This window comes from Gracilinanus agilis, chromosome 1 (genome assembly GCF_016433145.1).
Source record: "Gracilinanus agilis isolate LMUSP501 chromosome 1, AgileGrace, whole genome shotgun sequence".
Lineage (NCBI taxonomy): Eukaryota > Metazoa > Chordata > Mammalia > Didelphimorphia > Didelphidae > Gracilinanus > Gracilinanus agilis.
Genome location: NC_058130.1, coordinates 679,663,326 through 679,681,708, shown reverse-complemented (window position 1 = coordinate 679,681,708; position 18,383 = coordinate 679,663,326). Strand labels below are relative to the sequence as shown.

The following is an 18,383-nucleotide window of genomic DNA, read 5'->3' as shown; positions in this document are numbered from 1 at the left end:
ATGCATCTCTTAATGACATTTCTATAATTCAATTACTTTATGCAAAAAATATTACTAGCCCATATTTTTGCCTGTGAAAATATTGTTTTCAACTGCACCTAGAGTAAGTATGACATTTCAGAAGTTAAACTTGCTTAAATATCTTTTGAATTACCATTTTTGGGGGGGGGGGAAATCCCAGTTAAAAAAGAACTATTATTTCTGAGTGATTTAGGCCAAAAAGCCATTTATTTATCTACAATATAAATTGTTCCTTAAAAATACTTGTTATTGCATATAGCTACATTCTTTTTATGTTCAAAGTTTTCTGTCAAAAAGAGAATCAGAAGCACTGAAACAAATTAAAAAAAAACTTCAACATTTATGTTCTATATATAAAGTAATGTGCTACATAGAATATTTTTAATAAATGAATATGCGAATGTGCACACTTAATCCTTGACCCATTTAAGGCATTTAATAATGTTAGTTGAATAAATAGAAACTGCCTTTTTTATTGTTGAATTATAGCAGACTTTTAAGTGTATTTCATATAAAATATTGATCCTAAAATTGTCAAGAATTTAGATTTGGGGGGGGGGGGCAGCTGGGTGGCTCAGTGAAATCAGAGCCAGGCCCAGAGACAGGAGGTCCTGGGTTCAAATATGACCTCGGATTCTTCCTAACTGTGTAACCCCTGGCAGGTCACTTCACTCCTGTTACCTAGCCCTTACCATTCTTATGCCTTAGAACCAATATACAGTCTTGATTATAAGATGGAGGGTAAGGGTTGAAAAAAAATTTAGCTTTTTGATAAATTTAATATACTTTTAACTAGTTAATTACCATTTGGTAAAAACTGAATTAATATTATGAGTTACTCAAAGCATAAAAGAGGATTATGGCAATTATTTTAGCTGTTGTCATTTTTGCTTTCATATATATCCAAACATCCCTCTTATTATCTTACCTCTTTGCTCTCTGTTCTTTATTTTTTGTGACTTAATTTCTAAGGATGGTGATGTGAAAAAGACAAACTTACAAACCTAAATTTTCCCCCTCAGTTTTTAAGAAGGAACAAAAAAAAGTGGAAAAGATTCATCTTTAAATTGAAGAGAAATTCTAAAATTGAAAATTGTCCTTAATATAGCATTCTAGGTGTGTATTTTCCCTGATAAGATAAAATCTCACAAGTAATAAAATAACATATCCTGCAAATATAATCCCTCTCAAAGTTCTTAAATAAATTGTAGTACTATTAGTTTGTGATGTGAGTACTTTCAGGGCACAGCATGTGTTTGTTGAATTGGATTAAAATAAGAAATATACAACACAAATAACATAGTGCTTAGAGAATATATCCTTTTAAAATTATCCTGAAAGCCAAAGTGGCTGATGTGGGAGTCAGGGAGGTCCTGGGTTTAAGTACTTAGACACATGGTTTTATGACCTTGGGATGTCACTTAATCTTGCAGGGGCCTGGGTCATTTGCCAAAGATTACAAATTACATGATCGATTGCTGAATTGCATTGGTAGAAGGAGTTTCTTCCCATATAGATTAAATTACCAAGATCAGGCACTCTATACTCAGTTTTCCCGTATCTCCACCCTCAGCTCTCTAATCCCCCAACCTTCTTTCATTTTGTTTTATTTTGTAGGGTACTTTTGAGTTGCCCATTCCATCTAATAAAGTATTTCTATAGCTAGAGTAATAACAAATGATAAAAATTACCTTATATGCTTGACACCTTTTGGGACTAGCACTGTGCTATGTAATCTTCAAATCACTTTTTCTTGGACCACTTCAAAATTAGTGCCCTTTGCAAGGAATTTTGAGGTTGTATGGTTATATAGACCAAACTTATCACAGGAAAGGAATTAAAAAAAAAAATTATGTCCCATGTAATAACAGAGTTGAAAATAAGAGGAAATTTATATAACAAAAAAATTATCATTCAACCTATGAGAACAGGCTTTCATTTTGAATAGTTGAAGCCTTTTATTAAATAGGATATTATAATTACTATGAATATATAATAGAAATATTAGAATATGATAGTTATAAAACATAATGGTTCTTAAATTTATTATAACAAATGATTATTTAATAAATTAATATTTAAAAAACTGATAAGGAATGTTACACATTCTATTCTGACTTTGTACTTGTAGATTTATATGTGAAATAAAGCTTTTTTTTTTTCCAGAAAGTTACTTGGTGATTTATTATGATATAATACATTTGCTTAAATATATACATATATCTATGTAATGTTCTTGTGCTTTCCTGGTGTTTAGATGCTCAACCTACAGAATCTGAAAAGGAAATTTATAATCAAGTGAACGTAGTGTTAAAAGATGCAGAAGGTATCCTGGAAGATTTACAATCATACAGAGGAGCTGGCCATGAGATACGAGAGGTAAGCATGGTTAAATTAAACGTATTTTTGAAAACTCACAATACATCAAAACACTTTTACTCAACCCTGAAACTTTCTTTTCCTTAGTAAAATTTTAATTTGTTATTTTTAAAAAATATATAAAATTGTAAGAAAATCTTGGTGAGAGAAACAAAATATTCTCCTATAAAGATCTAGGCTACTTAGAGTAGTTTAAACAAATGATTGTTTTAATAGGTATGATATAAACAATTTCTATTATATTACCCTATGACAGAAGAGTGAACAAATTAATTGAGTTTCTGTCTAAACTTCTGTTTTGAAGAATTACCTAAATTGACATTTTATGTATTAAAAAGATACTTCATAAGAACCTGGTTTATTTTAGGGATGTCAGATCTACTTTAATTTTCTACCACTCTTAATTCTTTCAATCACTAATAAAGGCAGGATATTTTACTTAAAACATATAATTCATTAATGTAGATGGAATAGACTAAATGGAACTTTATCAAAATAGCTAATCTTTTTGTGGTAGATGAATATTTAGGGAATACTTATTTGTTTTTTGAATATTTTATTGTGGTCTAGAAAGTTTTAAAGTTATCTCCATGTTGGTCAATAGTATTTTAAAACAAGCTCATTCTTTTGCTATTTATATTTGCTATTTATGAATGCTTTTTAAAAAAATTCATTTTTGATAGAATTTTAAAAATTGGTTTGTCTAGTTTTAGTGGGGCAGCTAGGCAGCACAGTAAATAGAGAACTAGGCCTGAAGTCAGGAAGATATCTTCCTGAGTTCAAATCTGGCCTCAGAAACTTATTAGTTGTGTAACCATGACATAAAGCCTTAGTTTCTTCATCTGTAAAATGAGATAGAGAAAGAAATGGTAAAACCATTCCAGTATCTTTGTTAAGAAAACCCCAAAAGGGGTCATAAAGAATTGAACATAACTGAAGCAACTGAACAGACTTTAGTGTATAGACCACTCCACATGGAACAAATACTTTTCAGTATTCCTGGTTTTCAAAGTATAGTTAATTTCCTAATGAAACAGAAAAATATCTGGCATCTGAAATTGTTTTATGTTATAATCACCTTAATTAAAAAAAACTATTGAGTAGGGTATATTACAAAAAAACTCATTAAATAAAATAAGATAAAATTTGGAAATGAGAAAAGATAAGTAAAAATTTTATGGAGACCAGTGGAAGTTTTTGTTCTAGGCAGTTTATGGCAAAGGAAGTTGTCTTTTTATTCAATGAAGTAAAAAGTTTTAGTACTTTTTTTCCCACTGTAGAGATCAGTTGATTTTTGCTATATCATTTTGAGATCCTTGGGGGAAATACTGAGCTTCTCAGGAGAAAGAAACTATTTTTTCTATTTGACATTTACTTAATCAGCTTGTCCTTCATTTAATTAGTATTAATGTAATTTTTAAAAAGTTTACTTGACATAAAGGTTGACTGATTCTGAGCAGGATAGTGTTCTAGAAACTTGCCATATTTAATAATAAATCCAAATGAGAGGCAGCATTTCATAGAGGATAAGGCACTGTTCTTGGACCTAGCATTAATGAGTTCAAATCCTGCCTCAAACACTAGTGCTCTAAGTTCAGCATTAGTTATGATTGGACTCCTCCATGCTTGGGATCAGGCCAATGAGTAGCTGCTATATTTCCAGCCTGGTGACATAGGAAGACTCACTCATTCATTCCATAACACCACCCGCCCCTCCTGATTTTTAATTTGGGAGATGACTAGGTCTATTGGTACATAAATTTGAGAAATATTATAAATATGACGCATGGGAACAATTGTATGAAATAATGCTTTGTGGAGTAAGTAGAACTGGTGAAACAATATACATGACTACAACTATGAAAAGAAGACAAAAAAAAAACAATCCAATAAACAATTGAAAACTGTATAATTAGAATGACTGAGTTGACCCTGGATAAAAGATGAAAAAAAAATGTAGTTAAATTTTTTTTTTTAAGGTGGGAGGCTATGGGTGTGAAGTGTTCAGAATCTATTGATGTGTTGGTTAGTTTTATCAAACTGCTCTTTTTTTCTCCTCTTTTTATTCTTTGTTATGAGTGGATCTCTTGCTAGATAGAGGATGGGGAGGGATATATTCAGAAATGAAGGTGATTAAATTAAAAAAAAATTTAATATAGTTTTTAAAAGCTCTCAATGGTAATTTATTATTATTCATTTTTTCAATGATGATTTAAGAAAAAAATTGATATTAAACACTTAAAAATAGGGACAAAAACTCAGGGTCATCAAAATCTCTTAATCATTTCAGTTATTCAGTTTTGTGGCTAATTTGATCTTGAGCCCATTCTACTAACCCTAATCTCAGCGGTTTAGAGGATAAAGATTTTGGGAAGATCATAGAGATATAAACTATCTCAAAATCACTTATAGTTATGGATCCTTATAATTATGAATGCTGAGTTTCAGTTTATTGGTTTGAAGTTCTGGTTTAAGTATAATCTAAGAATGAGGAAGGAAAAGAGATCTTGAATTTAATAAAAAAAATTTTAAAGATCAAAGAAATATGGGGAAGGTTGTGGAGGCATGGAGAGGAATAATCAAGAAAGCAAATACCACCCAAAATGATCTTCTCCTATGATAGATCTTTTCTAGTTCATCTAGCTTCAGTGCCTTGGAATCATCCTCAACTGTTAATAATCTCCCTCATTTCCCATATTCAGTGAGGTAATAAAGTTTGATCAGTTTGCTTTCATAACAACCGTCACATTGTCCCCTTCTTTCCACTCAGAGGGTAAATTGAAATAGCCTCTTAATTAATGTCGCCATCCCTACTTTCCCTCTTCTCATTTATCTTCCATACCACTACCAAATCAATATTCTTAAGGTAAAGTTTAGCTTATATCATTCCCTTGTTAAATCAACTTTAATAATTTCTCAATTACCTCTAAGCTAAAATACAATCCTGTCTGGCATTCAGAACACTTTACAATGTGACTTCAGCCTTTGTTTCCAAACTTATTCCTATTATTCTCTATATCTCCTATTATTCCTATTCTATATCCTACATTTTAGCCACATGGGTCAATTTGTTATTTCCCATAGACAGCAATCTGTTTCTTGTTGTTATACCTTTCCCCAGACTTCTTAGAACACCCGGCTCCCTTTAAGCCTCAGCTTAAGTGCTGTCTTCTTATGAAATCCCTCTTTAAATCCCCTTTCCCCAAACATTCCACTTATGATTTCATAATGTCTTAATTTTACATTTAATTGATTAATCTATGTACACATTGTTTTCCCTGGAAGATAATATATGCTTTTTAGGGAAAGAATAATTTTATTTTTATCCTCATTTCATTGGCATGTAGCACACAATGCCTTCCACATAGTAGGTGCTGACAAATCCTTATTGAATTTCTTATGATCCTGTGAATTTAGTATTTGATGTAATCGCAGACCTAATGCATATTTTGAATTGAGTGATTCACTTTAGAGAAAAATATTAATTTTTGTAAAGTCTCTAGGTATCTTTATTGAATTGTTAGTCTCATGAGCTTTAGTTCTGTAGCTCCAGTTGCCTGTAGGAAATCTCCCAAAGATATCCTATAAGGGTCCAAAATTAAAGATGTCCAAAATAGAATTCATCATCTTTCTGTCTTATATATACACACAGCTGTCTTCTTACTTTTTTTGATATACAACTTGAGAATCACCCAAATTTACTATTCTGAAATTATCTTTAAATTTTCATTTTTCCTCAGCCCTCATATCTGATCAAATGCTAAATCTTAATTGAGTATTCTTTCATATTTGCCTTTTCCATCCCCTTATTTCTACTCACATAGCCACTACACTTAATTCAGACCATCAACTCTTGATCTGGCCTCTATTCTGTCCCCTCTCAAATCCATTTTCCACAACTGCTAAAATGATATACCTAAAACATAGATCTGATCATGTCACCTGCTTCAGTGTTTTCCTGTTGCCTCTTGATTAAAATACAGACTACTAACCTGGGCATTTAAATCCCCTTTCAGTATATCCAAATGGAAAAACTTTCTCTTTCTCACATACAACATTCCATATCCCTTCTCCATGCTTCCACCCAGGCTGACTCCCATACTTAAAAAGCTCCTCTTCCTCACTTCTACTTATAGAATCACTAATTTTTTTCAAAGCTCAGCTCAAATGCTATTTCTCACTTGAGACCTTTCCTAAATCGCTCTTTCTTCAACTGCTAGTGCCCATCCCTCCAAAATTACTTTGTATTTGCATTTATATATTATGTATCTATATTTACATGTTTAAATGTTTCCATTACTTTGTATTTACATATATGTGTGTGCATCACACATTTATTTGCCTTCTCAACCTAGTACAAAAAAATCAGGTTTCTTTCAGCTCAAGGACTAATATTACGATTCCATATTTGTGGTACATGCACATATATGTGTGTGTATACTTATACATGTTATACATGCATCATATATACAAGTATACATGCATAATGTCTCCCCTGATAGCCTTTAAGTGCTGAACATTGTAAATGAACTTCCAGGGCCTGAGAGAAAAAATAAACTCCTGTGGAGTTAGTAGGATGGGTATAGATGACTTGGGTAACACCAAGGTATCTGCTGGGATTACACAGTGGGTCCTTACTAGTGGTGAGGTACCAATCAACTGATTTGGGAAAGGAACTTAAAAGGACAGACTGGTACATATTTAAGATTTAATAACAACTGGGTCAGGAATGGAAGGGAATGGGAAAACCTAACTTATAGTATCTTGGGTCCCCTCCCCAAAGTTCAGAAGGGTAAATCTATTCTAATAGGCCAAACCCTAACAGCTGCCTTAAGTCTAACCTATTCAGAAATTGGAAGGTAAGCAGGTCAAGCTGTATAGGATGGGGCTTCTCACATATGTGCCCAAAAGCTAGATGATGTTCAAATTTCCACTGAGGGAGTGAGGATTTGACCACAGTGTCCACCACTTTGCCCTAACCTCAAACTCAACCAAACTCCTTCACAGGATCTCTTGATTGTAGATATTTTCCAAGTAAATCAGGATCCTCACAGAGAGAAATACAGCTCTCTCCATTCAGGGAATCAGGAAAAGTCTAAATGACGCTTTGCCAGTCTCCCACCAAAGGTTTGGAATCTGCCTCCCTGTCAATCGTCTTCATTACTTCCCTATAACAGTGCCTTCATAGCAAGGAATAATTAATTTTTCTATCTCTAAATCCTAGCATGTAGTAGGTACTTAATTAATAAATGCTTATTGATTAGTTGATAAGTTATTTTTCCTTCCCCTGGACAATATGGGTAGATTTGGTAAGACACATAGATATTTTAGTTGTAAAGTTAAAACATTTTAAGTGTTAGTCCTTGTTAGGTCATCACTAGTTGATATTCTTGGTAAACAAGGCTACGTTGTCTTGAAATTCTACTTACAGAAACCTTGACCTCATTCCAAAGGTACCATTTTTCTCTCATTGTTTTTGCTTTTATACAATAAATATTAAAGTAAGAATTTATGAAACATCAGATGTGTATAGAGTGTTAGGTGTCCAGGTAGTAAGTGTAGATAAAACTTGATGTTTCAAGAAGTTTAGAGTCTAGTGTTACTGGAAACATAGTAACATATGTAATTTTAATGTATATTATTATATAATAAGTACATTAGAAAGTTAAAAAAGCTAAAAGCCTTGTGAGATTTAAGGGTAAAGAATATTATGAACTAGAAGGATGACACAAAACTTTCTGGGAGAGAGAGCTTCAGAATTGTATTAAAGAACAGAATGAATAGGAATTTAATTTTGTAATGCATTTTGATGCAGGAAGCAGCTTAAAGAAAAACTCTGAAGTGTTAGAGCACAGCATCCTGGGAGACATGGCAAGGCAGAGTTATTCAATTTTCCTGGCTTTTACATTGTGTGGAGGAGAGTCAAATTAAGTGACTAAAAATCGGGTTGGTTTAGGTTAGTTTGTGAGGGTCATTGTACTCATGCATGGCTGTAGACAAAGATATTTGAACAATTAGTCCTTAAAAAATAATACTAAAAGGGGAAGGTAGGTGGCTCAGTGAATTAAGAGCCAGGCCTAGAGATGAGAGATCCTGGGTTCAGAACTGACCTCGACACTAGTTGTGTGACACTGGACAAGTCATTTAACTCCTATATGGAGTATTAATTTTGGTGAGGATTAAAAAAATAGTAAGAACTCTGCTCTACTAATTAATACTTGATGTCAATCAGTCAACATTTATTAAGTGCTTAATATGTTCTAGGCATTGTGCTAAGTTCTGGCATTAAAAAAAGCAGCAGACCGTCTGCCCCCATGGAGTAATCTAAGAGGGCAATAATATTTGAATATACATACATATACACTACATACAAGAAAAACAGGAAATAATTAAATAATTAAGGAGAGGAAAGCTTCCTGTAAAGAAGGTAAGATTTTAGCTGGAACTTGAAGTCAGAGAAGTCAGTAGGTAAAACGAGAAGGGAGAGCATTTTCAGCATGGGGAACAGCCAAAGAAAATGCCTAGAGTTGAGAGATGGAATGTCTTGTTTGTGAAACAGTCAGGAGGCCACTATCTCTGGATCAAAGAGTATAGTAGAGAGTAAAGTGTAAAAAAAAAATTGTAAGTTAGGAGGAGGCTATAGTATGAAGGGCTTTGAAAGCCAAAAAAGTTAATTTTTTATTTGATCCTACAGGTGGTAGAAGATGTCACTGGAATTTGAGTTTATTGAATGACATAATTGGACCTTGTTGATGGCCTAATGGAGGCTAGATTGGAATGGGGTGAGACTTGAGGCAAACAGACTGACCAGCCAGTTACTGTAATAATACGGGTGTGAAGTGAGAGAAAAAGGGGTGGTATTTGAAAGGTGCTAAAAAAATGAAATCGCAAGCCTTATCAATAACTTAGACATGGGGAGTGAGAGATAGTGGGGAATCTAGAATAGCTCTTATATTATGAGCCTGAGGGTCTGTCTGGCAGGATGGCTTTGCTCTTTACAGTAATAGTGAAGGTAGGAAATGTGGACGGTTTAGGGGGAAAGATAATGAGTTCTCTTTTGGACATAGTGAATTTTAACATGTCTACTTAATAGGCAATTCAAGATGTCTGAATGGCAATTGGAGATGTGATCATGGAATTCTGTAAGTAGCAGGGCAGTATAGGTAGATTTGAGAATCATGAGCATGGAGATGGTACCTAAATCCATGGGAGTTGGTGAAACTCCAAATGAAATAACATAAAAGAAGAGAAGAGGTCCCCATGTCAGAACCCTGAGGGACACCTAAGAGGAAAACTTAGAAGAAAATATGAAGAGTGATCAAAAATGTTGATCAAAAATTAACATTAGAGGTTGCAGAGAGAGGTCACTGAAAATGAGGATTGATAAGTGGTCATTGGATTTGGCTACTTAAGAGATATTTAGTATTTTTGGAGAGAGTCATTTCAGTGGAATGATATGATCAGAAGTCATCGTAGGAAATTATGAGAGTGAAAGGATGGTGGCACTAATATATTATGAAATGAACTTGGTTTCTTAAAAGTATTTGAACTAAATAAGAAATTTCTAATTGTAAGAATAGAGAGATCCAATCAATGAATGCTATGATAGAGGGGAGAAAGAGTCTAAGATAAGAAGTGAGACTCTCTTCTGGTTCTCCCCTCATGCCAAATATATACTCCTGGGACTTTGAGGGGGTGTCACCCCCAAATTGGGTGACCTGGATGGTCGTGCCACCCCACAGGATTTGGGGGTGAGGCTTTCCTTTAAGATGAGGTATGGGGGACCCCAAACCAATTCTAAATGAGGGCGGGGTTCAGGCAAGCCTCCCCCGAGGTCAACTTCACAGCAGGTGGTCTGGCTCCAAGGTGGAGGCAGCCAGACTGAGCTGTGATTCCCCTCCCCCTCGTCTCTCAGGCACTCTGGAACCCTATCTGACTAATGAATGGCTTTTATTCTTCACAATTCAGGGGTTAGGGAAAGGGGCGAAGGGCAGGGGGGGGGGTCCGTCACACGGGTGGGAACCTTTGGGGTTCCTGCTCCCAAGCGTCTGCCCTCACCTCTTCTCCTTCAGTTTCTATTTCTATTTCCTATTTCTATCCTTTTCTATAATTGCAAAATCAAACTGGAAAGGGTCTCTCAGCAAGGTTGGGTAATGGGAGAAGGAGCCCAAGAGATCGCTCCCAAAATGGAGTCCCCAAACATTTAGCTGACCCGACGGTTGAAGTCTTGCTGGGTGAGAAGCGATGGGATGCCTTTGACCAGGGAATCAGGGTATCAGTGTACAAAGAAAGATCCTCAGGAAGCCCTCAGGCCTGGATTCCAGCTGAGATGTTCTCCTCCTCCCTCTCTCAGTCCTTCGCCAGAAGTTCTCCTTCTCCTTCTTCTTCCCGAGAATTACAGAATCCTCTCTGGTCACCAACAGTCTTCTGACTCTTTTTGTCCCATCCCCCATCCTTACATAATTCTTAGAGATATAAACATTATTTCCTCCTGAAACTAGAATATAGAGATTTTTTTTGATAAAATTTACTACTTTATAGAAATTAGCACAAGATTCTTAGTTGTGTATGCCAATCCCTAAAGATCAAATGACTACCTTTATGAAAAAGTTTAAGGTATGTGTAATTTACAAATTATTTTTGACATTTAAAAATGTATCTTGCAAAGGAACTAGAAGAAAGTAAATCATTTATCGTTGGCTATTCTAAAGAAACATTTATCAGTTTATTTTAAAGATATAGACAAGGAACACACTTGCCCTTATATTGTCTTTATTTGAACAAAATGGTTTTGTAGGCTTGGCTTTGATGGTATATTGAAATAAGGTTTTGAATTTTAAATTTTTAGTGTGTTTTGGCTCTGTGTAAAAAAAGAGCATTTTTTAGTTCAGCAGTCTGTACAAGTTTTATAGCTTATAAGACCTTGGGAAAAAGTAGCTCTATAACTTATAAAAACATCTTACTGAATTAAAAAGAATGTTGAGTACAAATATCATTGGTATTACTTTTGAGAAAGTGCTGGAAACATACTCCACCAGCACATTAATAAAAATGACTGTAGTATTGTAAATTATAAACATGTACATTGTGGGGATTTTATTTAAAAAACACCTGTTTTTATTTTATTTGGAATTTTTTTGTTTATAAAATTGTAATAAATTTTAAATAGAATATAAGCTAAGAAAATTATTTACTCAGATTACTTAATGAAAAATGGACTCATTTTTACTCAAATGGAAAGGGTATTACTACATAAATTTTGGAAATGAATGTTATAAAGGATTTCTGGAGGGTTGGTAAATCTCTTTTATGATAATAACTGATAAATAGATAGTTCTTTAATGTTTGCCCAGCTTTTTACACATCCATCTGATCTTCATTAGAGCTGTTGTGCCCATTTTATACATGAAAAGAATTACATAATTAAATGACTTGTCCAGGGATGGACAGATTAAGTGACTGAGATGAAGTTTGTACCCAGGTCTCTAGTCAGTAGAAGTTCAGTTTTCTGTTCTGTATTTGAAGTTTGAGGGTAATTATGTGCTTTTCTTGAATTCAAGAGGATAGGTAGTAGCTTTCTTTCCTTTTTTTGGGGGGGGGGTCTAACTTTTTTCTGTTTTGTTTTCAATTTTGAAGGCAATACAGCATCCAGCTGATGAGAAGTTGCAAGAGAAGGCATGGGGTGCAGTTATTCCCCTTGTAGGCAAACTAAAGAAATTTTATGAATTTTCTCAGAGGTTAGGTAAGTTGAAATTATGGTAAATATATAAGAAGCCTAATAAGGAAAGTATTTACTATTAAAGGTGTTAAATAGAGCTCTTGAAGTTGATAATTTTGGATAAATTTTCATATTAAGAAAATTTTAATACAATGTAGTTAGTCTCTTTTATCAACCTCACCTTTCTTAATTACTAATTCTCTTGAAATACTTAAATGGAAAAGTTTAATTTGCACAAGAACACATCTTAATTCCTCTAACAAGGCTTCACCTTAGAATTAATTATATGCAAGCTAAAGAGGTTCATAGCCTAATGTCATCTTTTTCTGCCAAATTATTACAGTTCTTTCAACCATGGGGATCGGTCTTTGGTTAACTCTGTATTATCTAAATTTTATGTCAGAATCATTACTGAGATTGATTAGTCCAAGCATACTGGATTTTGCAATAAATTGTGATTCTAAGACTGAGACATTTATTTTTCTTGCTCTGTATTATACAGAAGATTTACCAAGGTGAGGAGGCAAAAAGACAGTTCTTTTGATTCTGTCTTCTATTAGTCTAATAAAGGTCAGCAAAAGTGATAAGGCATTGAATGTAATGCATCATGGACTATTTCCCTTGAAATCCTTTTCCATTTGGAGAGAATTAGTAATTTAAGAGATATTATTTTGAAAAAGTAACTATAAAAATGAGAGATTAGAAAGAAAAATATTTAATATATATGTAAATTTTAAATAATAGCCTTAGTGAATGGATTATACATTAAATATGAGATGCCATTTAAAAATTATTTCAGTTCAGAAGACTGGAGGATTTATTATTTCTCCTTTTTAATATAGAGCAGTTTGTTGAAACGTTACATACAAATAGAATAACGGTGAAGGTGAAAGATGGAGGTAAATATTAACCATTTGTCTTAACAAGAATAGTAAAATGATATTTTCCTGAACTTTAAAGTGTTAAGCAGTTTATGCCATTTGCTCTTAAAATATGAAACTAATTCACATCACGTGTCTAGTATTTTCTATAATCTAATATTTTCTCTCCTGAAATCTGAATTTACTAAGAGTAGCCTTTGATTGCCGCATGTTATACTTCTGACATATCCAAACTTCTTTTGATACTATGCTACTTTAAATTGGATTTACATGCCATTCAAACACAAAATATGCCCTTTAGATACCTTCAGCTTGAGGACCTGGAGTCACTCATTGAATAATGAACTAAGCTTTATTGGGGATCCATGTTTTCTATTCATTTTCCTTTTTGGAATTAAGAATTGCATCCTTAGTGGGATTTCCAGTGTGTTCAGCTTTATCAGTAAAGTGATTAGAAAGCAGCTGTATTTGAAATAGACATTTATAGGGCATTGTTCTTTTAATTTTAAAGTTATCTACCAGCTAAGCTCCCTAACTAGGAAATATTCCTTATTTGGCTGCTGGACAAGGGCTGATGTACATGGCTATTAAAATTTGGAAAATAGTTTATAGGGCTTAATAGGAAACTTTTTAATCAGTACACTACTCATTAAATAATTATAGATTTTATAACTTCACAAAGTAGGTATCATTGTAGAAGAGCATTCTGTCTTATATATTTCTATAGTAGCCATTTATTAATATGATTTTAATTTAGTCATAGTGTTAAGTTCTTTAGGGAGGCAACGTGGTATAGTTTGTAGAGAGCAACTTTGCCGTCAGAAAGCCCAGTATTCTAGTCCTGCCTCTGTGATCATAGGCAACTCATTTAACCTCCCAGTGTCTCAGACAACTCTCTAAAGCTATAAATTGCAAAGAAAGTGACCACTTGCATTAGTATCATCCCTTGCTCAGAATTTCCTACATCACTGAAATCACACATTTGGTCAAAAAACATTGTTTTTTATTTTCCCTTCATCTCTGACCTGATTAATTTCTGGGTCTTTCCATACCAATATATACAACTTTCTTATGGAAATATTTTTGTGTAGTTTGTCTGGAAATCTCATGTTGCTTTAGGTTATGATATCAATTGCTATCTAAACTTTGAATGTGTTTATTTCAATTTGTGTAGACATTGTAACTGCATAAGAACTCTCAATATTTTGATTGCAAGATGTAAATATACAAAGACCATGTTTTAGGTTGTTTTTAAGTATCACTTTGAGATAAGCTTTATTTTATATATATGTATTTTAGTCAATATGTTTAATATTTTCTTTGTTATTTAGTGTGTATAGTATTTCAGAAGTTAAATTAACTCATTGTTTTTTTAAATGTGAAAATATCCCATTTCTGATTTAATTTTTTATATTCAAGGCAACAACTTATTATAATAGATTAAAACTTTTTTTGTGGAAATATTTTCTTTCTTGCTAATATGTATTTTTAAAAGGTACCTTAACTTGGGAGAGGGAGAGACTTCTTAAAACACAATTATTTATTATATTTTTAGTTGGTTAATGTCAAAAAATACAAAGAAATTTCTGTTTTTTAATTTCTTAAGAGGCAGCATTGCGAGGTCTTCTGGGAGCCTTGACGAGTACTCCATATTCTCCAACACAGCATCTAGAGCGAGAGCAGGCTCTTGCTAAGCAGTTCGCAGAGATTCTTCATTTTACACTCCGATTTGATGAACTCAAGGTAGAATTTTTGCTTTTTGTGAATGTTGTTAAATTAATAGTTATCTAGTAATAGTGAAAAATCTGTAAACATGCACAAATAATATATTTCTAAAAGGAATTTCTTAAATTCCTTTTTTTGTCTGGGACTCAAATACAAATTAAAATGTAGTAATCAGGATCAATGAGTGTAAGCAAATAAACCAAGACTGGTAAAATTTTAGTGGTACTTCTGAAAGAAATATGTGACCAAAGTTAAGTCATAAAGTTCCTTATTTGACTTCAATATATTTTGTCATTTGCAAAATTTCTCTTGAATATGTGAACATATGTGTATATATATATACACACACATATATATGTATCAATATGTTTACTTTTCCATTTTTTAATCTCTAAATTATTTCATTGGCATAAGTAGCTACCTGTGAGGAAACTCACAGTACCAGTATACATTAGCAACTATTTGGCAACATGTCTTAGAATGTTGACTAGCTGCTGAAAAGTTAATTCACTTGACTAGGGTCGCTTAGCCAGTATTTTCAGAGAAGTGTAACAATATAGGAATGGCCAAGAATGTTAATGGCAGGAAATGTTATAATGTTGCTTTCATGTTTAATGGTACCATTTTCCTCTGTCTTATTTCTGTATTATAGACTCCAGGTAATTCACTTTTAAGGTTAATTCATTAAATCTTATTTGCTGTAGTTTCAATTCTTTCAATTCTTTAAATTGGTTGAAGATGTACGAGAGTACCATCTTCACCAGTAACAATAACAGTATTACAGTACCCCACTACTCGTGGTATGAAGCTCAAAAAATCCAATAACGTAATGGTAAGTAGACTCATCATGCAGGGATCGCTATTCCATTGATATAAGAAGGAATAGTCAAGCAAAAAAAAATTGAGGTATAGTTACCAGATACATCGTATTGTAAAACCACATTTTTCTATATAGCTACTGCCTTCTGTCACTAAGTGACAAGTGGCACAACTGGGGCTCCCTAAATTAAAGACTGTACTTCAGGGGGTCCAATTCACCCTGCTGTTGGGGCTGCTGAGAGGAAAAAAATTGTCTTTTTAAATTTAAGCCTCTAGTTTTCAAAAATCTTGACTGTATCTGTTATGGATATTAGTATCAATTCTTTAGGCTCCGTGTCTTTTGGCTTGCCAGAAAATGTAACAATATAAGAATAGCCAAGAATGTTAATGGTAGGAATGTTACAATAAGAACAGCTAAGAATGTTAATATAGTAATATTAAAGGGGGAAATTGGGATACAGTATCTCCTTTACTGCTTGTAATAGATTGGGCAGGTGCCCAATAGCTGTTGGCTACTGAACCTGCATGTAACTGGTTTTGGCCTGCGCAAGAATAACCACTAGAGACAGATATAAAAATCCTCTAATAAATATTAAAGATTAAGGAAAGATAAGGAAAAGTAACCAGAGGTTTTGAGGATTAGGATTCCCTAATCTAAAAGGGCTCTAAACTTATCCCAGTATCTCCTGGTCCTCACAGACTTACTTCTTGCTCAAGGTTTCCCTTCAGCCTCCTTAAAACTCCTTTTCTATCACTAAAAACCCAAAACTATACTAAATAACCTTATGTTAATTACTAATCCTCTAATTATATATTTACTGTCTCTGTAAGTCTCTTTCAGCTTTGAATCAGTTGGTAGTCCTCTCACTCTCTGCCTACTGTCAGCCCTTCCGGGCCTCACTAGGCTTTTAAAGCCTGACCAGGCCTCAAAATGGTCTGGCCCTCTCAACAGTCACCCAGAGAAAAGACAGTCTCTCCCTTTCTCCTTTCTGTTAATTTCCCCCACAAACTTATTACAGATATTCTTAACCTGTTCTTTTCCTTTTCCTACCACTAATATTTTTCAGTGTTCCTTGAAAAACCAGCCTTCACCTTGGCCAAAAATCACCAGGAGCCAACTGACTCCCCTACACAGAATTCCAACCACCACTCTTCTCAAGATTACAAAGAAATCTTACCTACTATTCTTTACCCTGTCCTTAGCTGCTAATTAATCCTAATATAAGACTTAGAACCTAGATTAACTGATTCAAGTTGGGTTATATATCTATGATACCCCACTGCCTAACTTTAGTTCCTAATGATACTATGAACTTTGTTTTTTGAGTTTTTATTAAGTACCTGCTCTTTGCAAGTACTGTGCTAGGAGCTGGGGAAACAAATTGGGGTGGTGGTGGGCGTGGGGGAAAGAATGGCAAAAGCTCATGTTCTTTTTTTTTTTTTTTTTTTTAACCCTTGTACTGCAGTGTATTGTCTCATAGGTGGAAGATTGGTAAGGGTGGGCAATGGGGGTCAAGTGACTAGCCCAGGGTCACACAGCTGGGAAGTGGCTGAGGCCGGGTTTGAACCTAGAACCTCCTGTCTCTAGGCCTGGCTCTCACTCCACTGAGCTACCCAGCTGCCCCCTCATGTTCTTTTAATGGGAAAATCATAACCAGATAAATAGCTTTAAAATACATACATACAGAAGGTAAATTAGAGGGATATTGGGGAGAGGAAGGAGATTAAAAATTGAAGGATTTAGAAAAGTCCTTGTGTAAGAGGTGGCACTTAAGGGAAGTTAAGGATTCTAAGAGCTGGAAATGAGAAAAAGGTGCAGAGATGGGAGATGGCATGTTGGTTGTAAGGAACAGCAAGTGAACTAGTTTGATTGGAGCATAAAGTGCATAAAGAGAAATAATGTATAATAAATCTGGATCAGTAGATTTGAGCCAGGTTGTAAAGATTTTAAAAGGGCAGAGAAGAAAATTGTATTGTATTCCCAAGGCATTTGGGAGTCACTGTCGCTTCAAGAGCATGGAAGTGAAATGGTCAGGTCTCAACTTTATTAATAATCAATTTAGCAATTGTTTGGAGCATGGATTGGAGAGTTGACAGGTTGCATTCAGGGGAGGATAATTAGGATGTTATTTCCTGTCATATCTTAATAGAGCTGAAAGTTATCTGCATAAAAATGATAGTTAAATCCATGAAAATTAATAAGATAACTAAGAGTGAAGTTAATGAGAGAACATAGAGATAGAACCATAGTAGAAAATATTTTGACTTTAAAATATAAAATAATTTGAATATACACCTATAATCATAGATTTAGATCTTTGAAATAACTTCAAGATAATAGCTCTAGAATTAGGGGTCAGTGATGTCCTGGGTTCAAATCCCACTCCCGAACATTTAATAGCTTTGTGAACCCAGATTATGTTGCACATAATTTCTCAGGTTCAGATTCATATGTCAAAATAGGGTTGTTGTAGCCAGGGAGATCAAAAACAGAGAAAGAAAACTACAGACCAATCTCCCTAATGAACATAGATGCAAAAATCTTAAATAGAATACTAGCAAAGAGACTCCAGCAAGTAATTAAGAAGATCATCCACCATGATCAGGTGGGATTTATACCAGGAATGCAAGGTTGGTTCAACATTAGGAAAACCATCCACATAATTGACCATATCAACAGTCTAACAAACAAAAATCACATGATTATCTCAATAGATGCTGAAAAAGCCTTTGACAAAATACAGCATCCATTCCTATTGAAAACACTGAAAAGTATAGGAATAGAAGGACCTTTCCTAAAAATAATAAACAGTATATACCTAAAACCATCAACAAACATC

General features: G+C 33.9%; 1 protein-coding gene across 4 annotated transcripts in view; it reads left to right on the top strand.

Moving 5' to 3' along the window:
- Window positions 1–18,383, top strand: part of CYRIB (CYFIP related Rac1 interactor B) — a 120,307-nt gene that overhangs the window by 79,323 nt on the left and 22,601 nt on the right. For all 4 annotated transcript variants that reach the window (XM_044669189.1, XM_044669175.1, XM_044669182.1 and 1 more), the window contains 3 exons: window positions 2,279–2,400; window positions 12,037–12,142; window positions 14,606–14,742. In XM_044669189.1, coding sequence (XP_044525124.1) covers window positions 2,279–2,400; window positions 12,037–12,142; window positions 14,606–14,742 — 365 coding nt within the window. The remainder of the gene's footprint in view (window positions 1–2,278; window positions 2,401–12,036; window positions 12,143–14,605; window positions 14,743–18,383) is intronic.